Source organism: Grammomys surdaster, unplaced genomic scaffold, assembly GCF_004785775.1.
Source record: "Grammomys surdaster isolate TR1022 unplaced genomic scaffold, NIH_TR_1.0 234, whole genome shotgun sequence".
In the NCBI taxonomy this organism is placed as follows: Eukaryota; Metazoa; Chordata; class Mammalia; order Rodentia; family Muridae; genus Grammomys; species Grammomys surdaster.
The window spans coordinates 476,959-490,840 of record NW_021604679.1 but is presented as its reverse complement, the minus strand read 5'-3'; the positions used below and the strand labels follow the sequence as shown (position 1 = coordinate 490,840).

At 38.3% G+C, this 13,882-nt stretch overlaps 1 protein-coding gene across 1 annotated transcript in view; it reads right to left on the bottom strand.

Annotated features, from left to right (window-relative positions):
* Positions 1-13,882, bottom strand: part of Crb1 (crumbs cell polarity complex component 1) — a 163,048-nt gene that overhangs the window by 101,750 nt on the left and 47,416 nt on the right. Inside the window, exon 5 of the mRNA XM_028773807.1 lies at positions 9,408-9,590. Within this exon, the coding sequence (XP_028629640.1) occupies positions 9,408-9,590 (183 nt within the window). The remainder of the gene's footprint in view (positions 1-9,407; positions 9,591-13,882) is intronic.

The window sequence follows — 13,882 nt, the reverse complement described above, 5'->3', positions numbered from 1 at the left end:
TTTATTAAGGTGTAGGCTTAGGGTTATATGCCCCTTTTTCTTTTAGTCAAGGTCTCATATAGTTTAGGCTAGCCTCAGCCTTACAATGTAGCCAAGTGTGACCTTGAATTTCTGATCCCCCTTCTTCCACACCCACAAGCAATAAGAACCTCCTCGGATATGATGCATATGCTGCATAATCTAATAGTGTCCTTTGTCTCTGAACAGAAACTCAGAAACAGTGACAGACAGGCTAACTGATTTGTTTATAAATGAGATAAAATTAAATTCCAGACCCAACCATTCTAGCAGCAAAGATAACATACTTACTGAGATATAGCTTTTTTTTTTCTTCAGCAAACAACCAACCAAAAGGCAACTTTTGGGGTGGTTTTGGGGACAGACAAAATAAGACTCTCTGCACTCTAATTCAAGCTACATCCCCACTCCCAAACACTAAATCAAGCTACAACCCAATTCCCAAAGATCAGTGACAGTCGGTGAAGCAAGGGACTCCATTGCTACTTGACAATCTGAATGAAATGGCACACAGAAGGTAGGAGTCAACTAGTATTGGTTTTATTCATGCTGCTCTCAGTGTGAGGGGAATGATGGTAGAAATACAAGGCAGTCCCTAGGGCTTCATCCAATAAACAATGTCTGCAGTAGTTAAATCAGGAAGTTTTCAGGAGTGTAACAAACGGCGCTAATAGCAAAGTGATTCTAAGTCCCTATTGACTTAAGATAGATCCAAACTGTTGAGAGATTGAATTAAATGTAGCCATTGCCAGGAAAGATTTATCTCTTATTTCCACTTTCAATAACCAATAAATGATCACTATAATAAGGGAAAGGGGTTATACACATTTATCTTAAAAACATTACTATTCTGTTTTGACCAGTCAGAAGCCTGAAGGTCTTTTTGCCCTGAAGAACAAACTGACAGTAATTTGATGTAACAATCCCACAATGTATAGAGATTAAGAGATGCAAACCTAACAACCTGGAAGTTACTCTTGAGTCAGCATGATTCTGCATCATAAAAACAATGAACATTTGGTTGAATACACTCTTACCAAGTGACTCAACTTGCTAAAGTGGGAATTATAATGGATCTCTCCTTTATCTTTTGTTGGTGTATTTTATTTTTTGCAATTCCTCACATATGGTAGGCTACCTATCCCCAGGCCCTGTAAGTGCATTCTCACTGACATTTGTCTTTTCCTGCTGAAAGACAGAGGACAGAGCAAGTGATTGGCAAAGATTCAAAGTTAAGGAAACTAGATCTCAGTGAGTTCATCACTGTGGAAGGAGAGCACCTGGCCCAGCAGTAGGGGATAAACACTTCAGAGCCTAGAAATTTTAGAAAAGGACAGTTAAATTCACTTTGTTCTTCAAGTTCAGCACTACATACTGGCTAAAATTGACACTGTCTAGGTAAATCTAGCAGCAGTTGGAACTGTCAAGTTAAACACACCATAGGCGCACCTATTCAGTGGGATTGGTCCATGTATCAAGCCTAAGAACCAGTTCAACAAGGAGTAAAGTATTCCCCTCTGTGTTGTGTGTCCCGGTAGCAGCTCTCCTTTGTGTTGTGGTTGTCCTTGAAAATGCCACAGCTGGCAGATAACAATCTGTGTGAGGTAAGAAGGAAATCCAGTTCAAAATGACTGAGGCTCTAGAGTCTGACCCTGAGTACTTTGATTTTGACTAAGGAGTTTATTTATTATCTAACCATAGTACAACTTTGGAAAATAGTTTCCTCAAGACAATGATCACAATTAAGATTAAGGCATGACTATGTTGAAACTCCTTTGCAAATTAAATGCCTTTTTGCAAACTGAGGCCTCTTCCATAGAAGAGTTCTACTAATTAAGAAATAATGCTGAGGATGAAGGTCCAGGGAGGAAGAGTCCTGAACAAGCATTATGCAAAGCACAGGAGACCTCTTTCCCAAGAATGAGCTCTATTGTCTGAGAAACAATGCACAGGGAGTCCGAGGTAAACATAATACTCTTACAGATAGCAAAGGTCACCAGGTTATTAAATAAGTTCCTTTCAATGAAGAGAAAAGCCTGGTTTGTCAGTATTGTGGAAGTTGAGTAATTGACATACATGGGTACATGCTATAGGTTGACCATGAAATGTCAGGTACACAAATTTAAACAGAAAGTCTCCAGTTTGTGGCACTGTTTGGGAGGCTTTAGGAGGAGGTCTAGCTTGGAGTAGTGATTCTCTGGTGAATGGGCCCTGAGTGTTTTATACCCCAGTTCATTTTCATGGGAGTTCTTTCTGCTTGAAAATGTGGGTATGCAACAAGTCATGCTGCCAGCTCCGCTCCGGGATCCCAAAAAAAGCCAGTAACCACCATGCCTGCTCTGCCATAATGGTCTGTATCCATGAACCATAAACTAAAATAAATCTTTCTTCCCACAAGTTAATTTTATCAGGTATTTTGCCACAGCAAGGAGAGGAATTAATACAGCACTTATGTTCTGTGCTATGGCTGGTTTTCTGATCCAAGTCTTATTTGCTTTGCCAACATTCACAAAATAGTAACAGGATGACTTTCAGGCTTGTAGAGAGAATAAAATAAATGATTAATGCATTTGTTGGAGGAAAACCAATGTGCTTATTTTTCTTCTGTAAAATTAGAAACAATAACCAATTTATTATTATGAAGAGAAAAGCCTGGTTTGTCAATATTGTGGAAGTTGAGTAATTGACATACATGGGTACATGCTATAGGTTGATCATGAAATGTCAGGTATACATTTGTACCTGACATTGCTACAGTGCTGGACATCTATCTTCCTCTTCTGCTTTCTTCATATGCTGGTCCTAAGGTGAACAGTTTTGAGGAGTGCTTCAGTTCTGACATATGTATATGATGTATATGTATATGATGTATATGTGTACATGTATATATACATATATATACATATATATGTATATTCAAGTTATTTAGAATCTATATTATCAAGTTTAAATTTTAAGAAAAAATATATTTCAAAGAACAATGAGCATAAGATGTTGTCAATAGATGAACAAATTCTATTGGAAATTTCATTTCACCAGGAGATATTGATCATGTCATAAGCTTCATTGCTTCATGGTTATGTGAAGCTCTGGAAAATATTTGGTCCTATATGGCTATTTTAGTTGGACTTAGGTTGAAAATCAGAAATTAATTTGTACATGGCACAGGCTTTAATTTTTTAGGACAAAAAAAAACCAAATACATTTTTAGCAACTGCTTAAAGCAGTTGAACCTGAGAACTGGTGCTCCGTGTGTAGCTGCTGTGCCAGGTGGCTCTCATCGGGTGTTTTGTGAGGAATCCTGCTTATAGGTTTGAAGCCAGGACGTTTAGGATCTCCTGCTGCCCACCTCAGTCTTTCCTCACAGAGAGCAGATGGGTGAAGCAGCCCCAGAAGTGACAATGTAACTTTACAGAGATGCCAGTATTGTTCATACTTGGAATAGATGCTAATTGGAGTTGAAGAGACACAGCTAGAGTTGAAAGTGGGACTTCATTAGGAAATGGTTTGTAAACTTGTTAAAACTACTCATATAACTGTATTTTAAGGAACCAAAATGAAGCATTAACACTTAAAATCTAAATCAAGAGTTTGAAATTCATGTTGAAGAGGATAGTTCAAGGACAAAACACAGCTCATCAGAACCTCTTTCAGTTTTCATACACAGAACATGCACTTGCATAAAATATTAATTTACTGAGCTATTTAGGTTCTTATAATTTCCATTAAATTCTGTCTGACATTGTGATCATGAATATATCTTCTGACTAATACTTGACTAACTTTGTCTTGTTTCTACTTCAACAACCCATGGGATGCTTGCACCTTTACCAGACCCCTCAGCCTGGAAGACCTCAGCAAAAGGGACTATGCTACAGTTCTATGTTCTCTGTCTTTCAGTAGTAAGGAGAAGCCTATCACAACACTTGCCCAGCCACAGAAGCCTCCTTATTCCTATGGATCTTTAACTCCAGTCCTACCAATGAAGAAATACCCTCTAACCATTGGGGACTATTAGGTGCCAAGCCAGTGCTGTAGCACAATTCTCTTTTCCTTGAGCTCCTGGATCTAGAATCCTTCTGTTGGGATAGGGGAGTCTTAATAACAGATGAGTATTTTTTTTTACTACCTCAGCAACACTGGGACTTCCCACCTCTTCCCATCTCTATCAAGAGATGTATTCTACATGACAGTGGCATGAGGACGCTCATCACAACACTTGGTTAGAAACAGAGAAGAGTAACTATCATTAAATACCTTTGAGAAAGCTGTATAGAAACCCACTATTTTATGATATGTATATTGTAAACACACACACACACACACATTTTTCTAACCTCACCAATGAAGAAACAAATACTAGCCAGTCAAGGACAATTAGCAGAGATCAGTGGGAGTTTGGCAGTATGAGATGAACAAGAAAAATACTATTAGAAACACAGCATGTGTAAGTGGAAGTTGTATCATTACAAAATACAATGGAAGAAATAATTCTTTGGATAGATTAATAAAAAAGAGATGAAAGGGGAGTTAGTTTGAGGACAGAACAATAGAATTTGCCAAGTCTGAGCAATACAGTGACAACAGTAAAGGCAGGGAGGGAATTTCAAAACTTTCATAAAAATAATAAAAGACATACAATTTATATGATTATTATTCTAGGAGTAGAAAAAGAATGTGGAATTGCCTAAAATTAAAAAAAAGAATCTGGCAAAACCCCCAAACCCAAAGATTTAAAATGTTGAATGCTATGATTTGGGTGAGCATTCTCCCACAAAAGCCTGCATGTAAAAATACCTAGTCACTGTTCTGTGGCCCCTTGGGATGTGGAGATGTCTTAGAGGATGGAGCTTAGTGAAGCTAAATTTGATGCACTGCTTTGAACTAGGATCCCAGCATCTCCTCTTCCTTTTGTTTCTTATTTTTTGGTGCCATAAAGTACACTAACCTCTTCTGCTACACACTGCCCATCATAACGTCGCCTTCATTACAATAGCAAAGACAATGGCATCAAGTCATCACAGACTTAAACTAAAAAAAAAAAAAATCAGCCGTCTTATGGAACAGATTAATCACAGCTGGTTGTCATAGGAACAAAAAGCTTGTTGGAATACTGAGTATATCACTGGTAGGATAAACTCAATTGCAGGAACATCAAAGTACATTACACATTAATTTCTGAAAACTAATAAAAAAGGAAAGATAAGACAAAGCAAAAAACTAATGATAAAGAAAAAAATCATATCACTTCAATGGCAGAGGGTATCTCTTTAGTCTCAAACAAGACCAATGATAATAGGTCATAAGATGTGTAGAATAAGGCTGGTACTGAAATGGAAGTTTCTGCCCTTTGGCTAGCTTTCATAGTTCAGGAAGGTACTATGTAGACTGCTGAGAGAGAATACTCATCATCAATCTTAGCTAGCTTAGTCTAGCTGCAGACTTTGGAAGCTATGTTGAACAGCCTGGGAAGATAAGGCAATGGGTACAATAATGGCGTAAAATGTGATAAAGGTAACCGATTGATTTCTGATTTAAGATTTATGGCCTATTCGTAGAAGGAAATTCATGTTTGACACTGTACTTCTGAACAAGAATTCTTACTTGGGGAACTTATAGGCTCCAGGGGTGAGCCTACTCCTGTCATTTTGCTAAATGCATACAACAGCAAACTGTCTTGAAAATATGTATCTTTCTACACTATAGCTACACAATAGCAAGGCTATTGTTCCTCATCTGATAATCTTCTTTCTGTGGTGGAGGGTAGTGAATACAGAGCTTCACAAGTGATCAAAGTGTAAACAATAAGCGTCAAGGAAATCCTCTGAGCCAAATAGACATATATTTCATTCACTTTTTCCTCAGAACTCTGGAAATATCACAAATGAGGGGGCAAAAAAATTATAATTCAGAGGTGGATTGGGGTGCAACTCTATTTTCTGGATAAGAAAAGATTGTGTCACTCATGAATGCACAGGAGCTGTGGTTACCTGAACAAACTTACAGATGATCAAGCTAGTTAACAATGTAGCGTTGAGGAAAGAAGTACATGAGCCCCAATCCCTTGCTAAAGAGCTATTGACAGTCTATGGCTGCTAGTGGAGAGAGTCAGTTTTCCTTAGGAGCAAGGCCTCTGGTTGAATAACCAAGTTGATAGCTTTATACCAATGTGCATAGGGGCAGCATTAATTTACTCAGTGATTTAAGAGGGACAGGGCATAAAATCAGCTGGGACATGTGGGGAAGGGCTCCAGGAAGAATTGGAATGGGAGGATGAATATGATCAAAATACATTATATACATGTAAAAAATTCTTAAAGAATAAGTGAAAAAATATGATACTAAAAGGAAACTATGGAGTACAGAGGTATGTAGCACACAGTTCTAAATAAAATTAACTGTCATAAACAAGTTCTATATTTAGCAAAACTCTCCTTCTAGGATGAGTGGACAATAAGTTCTTTCTCAGACAAGAAAAATAAAAGACGTCATTGCTAACCATGAGTCACCCTTAAAATTAAAAGTTCTTTGATGAGGAGAAAGAAAATGAACAAAGAAAAAATTGAGTCCACAGGATAAAAGAAAAAAATTAGAGAGCAAAATATAGGCAATATCATTTTAAAAAAATCACATTAGTAACTAAAATAAAAATTGCAACATCATCTAAGCCTCAAAACAATGATACCCTAAAGTGATGGCTAAGTAGATGTCAAGTTCATATACTTCACCTCAGAGCTGTGGAAGATTGGTAAGACAAGCACAAAATAATTAATATGAAATTTATATAATATATGATAAATAAAATCAAGATGGAATCTTAAAATGAGTCAAGTAATTCACAGAAAGTCATGAATAAAAATACCAAACAGAAAACAAAGAATGGATTATCTTTAATATACGAAAATATAAAATTATCTAAATATGCTAACCACCAGACAAAGATTAGCAGAATAAAATTTTTAAACCAACTCAATAATATGCTGTTTAATGTGCTATTTACAAGGAACCAAAAATTCAGTGGCACAGGCAAGTGGCAAATAGAAGAGGAGGGAAGGATATGACATGGGAACCTAACTTGGAAAAATCCCAGGGTGGTTACAGTAACATTACATAAAGTAGATGTCAAAGTAAATTCATACAGAGACAGGAATATTGCATAATGGCAGAAGGATCAACCCCCGGGGAGATACAATAACTGTAAAATGTGCTGCAAACAACAGAGCCTCAAAAATACATAAAACAAAACTTGATAGAGCAGAAAGAAGAAATGAGTCTGACATTCTAGACAGAGATTTCAAGTACCATTCCTAAGTGAATAGGAAGCTGTCCAGACAGAAAATTGGTTAAGGCACAGAATATGTGGGTAACACATTCAATGAGACCTAGTGGATATACATGGAAAATCTTCCTCGACAACACAGAGAGTGCCAGGACTACTGAAATCTGAAGAAATCAATCACTTACACATTGCTGGTGGAAGTACGAAGGGGTTCCTTGGAGGAACTGTAGAAGAGTGTGACAACTTTATCGTTGAATCACCACTGGGTGAAGGTTGATGATGGGAACACAATTTGGGAATTTCACATAATCAAAAATACTAATTCATTAAGCCTTAGAAATTGAGGGCAGCCAGTGTGTTTTAATTAACATAGTCATACTTGTCAGCTTTTCATCAGTTCTGACTTTTCTAGAACATTCTACCTCTTGTTGAACAGCCATATTGTTTTCTGTCAAGGCACAAAGATGGCGTCTCACTTTGATTGAATCTCCTTTGTATAATCCCAAACTTAATATTTGGGGATACTGGAATATAATCTCCACTTTGTTCCCAAGAAAAATGTGAAGTATCTGTATAAAGTGCATCAATATACCCAAAAGAAATAACTTTGAAAGAATAAAAGGAGATAAGAGTGTGAAATAGAAATGGATCATGAAATATTCTTAAGGGTGAGGTAACCTCACAAATATATTACAGACAAACCCACAGCTCACATTGGTTTCTACAGGTCAACATAATTAGAAAATAAGACACATTACAAGATTAACTTTAAAATTAAGGTAAGAGTGAGAGGCTAAGCTCATTCAACCTTGGGACCAGCCTCTATCTTAAAGGGCAAAAAGCTTGAGAACTTGGCCTGTAGCTGAACTCACGCTGCATCCATGTACCAGGAAGGACCTCACGGCTTGTCCTTGGCCAGAGTTACTCCCTGGCTACTATTAGCAACACCTAATCAAAGATTAGTCTGCTTGTTTCTGATGTAATTTCTTGTTTCAGAGCACCCACCTGTCAGCTTGCAATAGACATTCAGTTAGATGCTTGCCAGGCTGGACCCCGCCTCATTCATTTCCCTTTCCTATAAAGACTTGTCCTGATGAGAGTTTGGAGCTGCTTCACCAAACTGTCCTGTGGGCAGGCAGTAAGTCCAAACTCTAGTTTGTGATAAAAAGACCCTAATGCGATTACATTGGAAACGGCTCCTTGGTGATCTTTTGGGATTCGTGAATGTTTCATGGCACAACAAAAGCACATATGCTAGAATCTGTTCAGACATTATATATTTTATCCTGATGCTGCCCCCAGACAAAGCTTCTACAGCAACTAGACAAAAACATCACAAATCAAAGTTCATTATCTTCAAATATGAAATAGTAAAATCAAGGGAATCCTAGATGTTTTCTCATCATTAGCTTTTCCTAGACATTCTCGGCAACTAGAGTATTTCCTGAAGTACACGTTTAATCTATGGAGAAAGAGATGGAATAGAGGACTAGCGTGTGATTACCTTTCTCTCTGGTATCTAGCAGCTTTGGAAAATTACTACTTATTAACAACTGGAGGGCCTGTTTCAAAAGGTCTGGAAGTGTCAGAGTACATACTAGATACAAATGCCTCTTTTCAGTGGAAAATAGACATACAGAGAACTTCAGGTTTAGAGAAGGTGCTTCAAAAGGAAGAGAAGCCACTGAAATGTGATGTTTTGACTTCAGCTGCAGAGAGTTTAGCAAGATTACTTGAAACTAGATAATTGTTCTTCATGTACATATTCATAACTTTAACAACACTGCTAGAAAATATGAATAAACCATAAGACTGAACATTCTCAAATTTGATCACATGAAATTACTGATAGTATTTACTTCTAGGCTGAAGACTTCGAGGTGGACAGCAATTCTCAAGAAAATGTGTCCTGTTTTATCCATTTCTATCCCCACTCTTTATATTTTTCCTATGAGCTAAGGAGGTACATGTGATCCACGTTATTTCTCATGCCCACAAGGGGGACCCTTTGTGCCATGGCACCAGAGTTTATCCAGTACAGGTTTTACTTCTAATTATCCGTTCTCTGTTATAAAACACAGGGAGTCGTTTCCCATTTCGTTCGCCTCACCTGTGAATCCAGGCAGACAGATACAAACATAGCCCGAGGCTCCAAGATAGCTGAAGGAGGAAGGCAGGCCTGCAGTCTTTCCATATAGATCCTCTGAGGACAGCTCAGCACATTTCCCCCCAAATTGGCAGGGGTTGCTACTGCATTCATTTATGTCTGTCTCACACAGGGCACCTGTGTATCCTGCAGGATAAAAGTTCAGAGAAGCTGCTGAGTCAAGGCTCAGGGACGCCAGGCACATGTCTTAGAAGAGGCTGACCACTGTGCCGGTGCCAATTAGCAAGGTGCCCACCCTCAGAAAGCTAGCAGGAGAAGCTAATAAGACGATGCTACATGGAAACGGATTCTAGTAGCAATGGATACGGGATACATAATAAATTCGAAAGGATGTGTGATTTTGGTCAATATTTTTTAGAAAGGTTTAATCAGTAAGGCTTGAAATAAAGTGGAATTTCAAGATAGATAGGATTTAATCTGAACACCAAATAAAGTAGGAAACTATTAGCTTCAATTTATCATTTTTAAAATAAAACTTTTAAAGAGAATATCTGAAAAGGCAGTATAGCCAACCCCAAGTCCCCTTTTGAGTCATCAGAGAGGAAGGAGCAAACCAGCAAGCAGTGCTCCTCCAAGACCTCTATATTAGCTCCTACCTCCAGGTTCCTGCTCTGAGTTCCTGCCCTGGCTTTTTTCATTGGTAGACTAGATAAGGAAATATAAGCTAAGCAAACCCTTTTCTCCCCATGTTGCTTTGGTCACTGTTTTTTATCACAGCACCAGAAACCTTAAGGTGCCCTTAAAGGTTAGAGTAAGATAGAAATTGGTACCAGTATAGTGGGGTATTGCTGTGAAAGATCTGACCACCTTGTTTTGGGGAGGACTATGGAAAGACTTTGGAATTTGAGCTTGAAAAGCTGTTGAGCGTTCAAAGCTTGGTGGGCTGTTGTGCCAGAGTTTGGAAGATAATAGTGTTGAAAGAAATGCAGACATTGGAACTTGACTTGTGAAGTTTCAGAAAGAAGTTCGAAAGTCTTTTAATGACTCTATCATGGCTGTTTGCAGTTTTAAGTTAAGACTCTGTGGTTCTGTTTAGCTAAGGCTAAGGAATCAGCTGTGGTTAACAAGATACCAAAACAATTGAAGGAAAGTCTTTACTTTAGTGGGATAGTTGATACTGGTGAGGTGGGGCTGAGGAATATATATAGTGGTGATTAGACAAGAGACCAGCAGTACTGAAGTGAAATCTTTTGAGAAATGTTTCCTTAGATTCTATAAAAATATGGTTTTCTTGTATGGATAAGGCTTTAATATAAATAGTTTCAGATGTGACCTTTCATGACTTGCTGTGTTTACTTCCTGTTTACTCTAAGTTCCTATGACAGTTCTAACTCATACCTCCCTATTAGGTGTCCCAAAATGTGTGAATGTGTTAGCATTCATTTACAGGTTGAAACAGTTTACAGTGCAATACTGTGTGTGTCTGGGTAAAGCCTTGGAGTTGAGGCCTGAAAGTGGAGTTTCTGTCTTTTAGGTTATGCATGTGTGCCATTGTAGCCAAGATTGACAGATGCTACCAACTGACAGTAGCAGCACACCAACAAGTAGACCTAAATGCCTATTGGACATTTGCTATCACCAAATGTAAGTTTTTCATAATATGTTGTTTTAGTTACTTTCCTTAGTGACCACCAATGTTAATAGCCTTGGTCCCCAAAGTGTTTTCTATCATTGTCATGTTTTATCCATTATCAGGATTATCTTGTTTGCTTGTGCTATGTATAGTGCAAACCACAAAATATAAATTTGGCGGGACACTGAAATTATGAGGGTGGACACTGAAATAGCATCAGCTACTCTGTAAGCTGGCACAACAAATGCATGGAGTCTTTCAAGGGACACAGACCTACAACCCAAGTAATGTCTGTAAAGTAGACTTAAGTTCACTGAGAAACTTATTTTTAAGGTAAAATTTATAGCCCTAAATCATAAAACTTGGAAATCAAACCATAGCTTTTTTTTTTAGTTTAAAATAATAAAAATGGTTTCCTGTTTTCACATAGAATAACATTCAAGATACTCAATATGACCTTGGAATATGGCTTCTTTCCATCCCAGCATGCTCTTCCTCCCTGAGGATGCTTCCTACCCACAGACCTACCAATTGCTCTCTTCCCTCCTGGGAAATGCTTTTCCAGGCCTTTTCATGGCCAACCCTTCCTCAGTTTTCAGACTTTACCTCACATTACTTTTCTCTCTTACTTGGATCACAACACAATAAAATCCCTTGGTTTCCTGTCAATTTTCTCAGCCTGTTTCTTCCATTGCTCTTTTGACAACTTTTAATGATGTGTTTATTTGCGTGTATAGTTGCCTGCTTCAACAGATTGTCAGCTCCACATAAACAGGACTGTGTGTATTTTATTCAACACTTCACTACCCAGCAATACATAAATAGTTGACCTTCAATCAATGACTGACTGAGAATAAATAGTACTAATTAATGGTTAAAATGACAACAACTGAATTAAAACAGGCTCAGTGCATAACTAGAGAATTAACTATTAATGGGCCACTAATGAAAATACAATATGATTGCTCATTTTGTAACTCTAATAAACTCCTGAGTGGATCCTATTTCAAATAATAACTATAGCATAAATCTTCTTGCACCATAGTATAATATATTTATTTTATGGAACCCTTGGGGCTTTTTTCAACAATCTGAAGAAGAAACTCAAGCACTGGATAAAGGAACTAGGAAACATGTCAGATAGAACTCTCACAGTTCTTTATGGTGAGCTCCCCAAAGAACCCTTTGGATGTCTTCAATGAGAATGCCTGCTTTTAAAATACTTCCACTTCATACTTACATACTTATCAACTGCTACTAAACAATAGTTCTCACAGTAGGTGGCTGGGTATCAGGATTTGTTTAATGTAGTGGACTTGAGAGAGAGAGAGAGAGAGAGAGAGAGAGAGAGAGAGAGAGAGAGAGAGACGGCCTGTTCGTAATTTTCTTTTTGTTTTAAGACTCAAGACTCACACACCAGCCAGGTTGAGAAGAGATTTAAAACTGTAATAAATCCTTCCCTGCTTTTCCGGCTCGTGCATTATCTCATTCAATCGGGAGCATGAGGGAAGTCCTGATTTATGTGTTTGCCGGTTCTGTCCATACCACCGAGGCTCTGGAGGGAATTTTAGTTGCTGTTCTCTTTAACCAGATATAAATAGACTCCTTCAGTCAAGACCACAGTCAATATTTTTAACAAGTTTCTCTATAAATCTCTGTACAAAGAAACAACACGATACTGAATCAGATCCTCTGGGCTTGTGAATCTTTTTCTTGTTTTCTTGTTTTGTTTTTTCATATTCAATTCCATCTGAGCATCTGAACATTTAAGTTTTGAGATACTTCTCAAAATTATTTACTTTTGAAATAAGGACTTTAGACAAATGCAGCTGCAATTCTTGCCAATGCGTTCTTCAGGACTGTTTTTACACTCAGATAAATGTTTCTTTCCCCTACTTATAAAGCAGTTTGTAGCATTGAATCTCATTATATCCAAGAGTGAGCAAATGGTACAAAGACATTCTTACGTTTCCATCTAGGGTAACCCACCATCCACACAGTGATCTCAGCTAGAAATCCAGATTCTGAATAGTGTTGAATATACCCATGTAGTTTACCTCCTACATGACTCTTTTGCACACTGTTAGTTATTTTTTCATAGATGTGATATGAAAAAATACCATAACAGAGGAAGAAATAGTTTTGGATCCTTGAGTCCATCACAATAGAGAAGTCATGGGGAAGTGGCTCAGTCAGAGGTGCAGAAACATGTAGTGGGATGGGCTAAATGTTAGAAATAACCTTCAAAGAACTACTTCTAGTGCCCCACTTCTGCAAGCTGAGCCCCACCTCTGAAATGGTGCCTTGATTTTGTGCTGTGGAGAACATTGTATATTCAAGCCATGATAATGACTCATCCTCTCATCCGTGTCCTACCACTGATGTCTTAGCTCCGGCAAGTTACTCAGTTCTGTTTTAAAATCTCTCACATCTTTAGTTTTATTTCACTCAACTAGCTTACACTAAACTGTAAGAGAACTCTTTGTAAATGAACAGGTCAGGGTATGTGACTTCCTTGACCCATATATGCAGTGTACACAAGTGTCTCTGTGATATGACTGCCGTTCTCCCCATCCTCACTTCTCCGCCACCAGCCAACACAGTCAAATGGTCTTCAACAGTCACGCAAAGTTCTATGGTGGGGCAAGGCCCCTTCTATAGAATGACCACATTTCTTGTTTCTTTCTTTCCATTTGCTCCTCCTTCCCTCCCTCCTTCTCTCCCTTCCTCCCTCCCTCCTTCTCTCCCTCCCTTCCTCCTTCTCTCCCTCCCTTCCTTTCTCCCTCCCTCCTTCTCTCCCTCCTTTCCTTTCTCCCTCCCTCCCTCCCTCCCTCCCTCCCTCCCT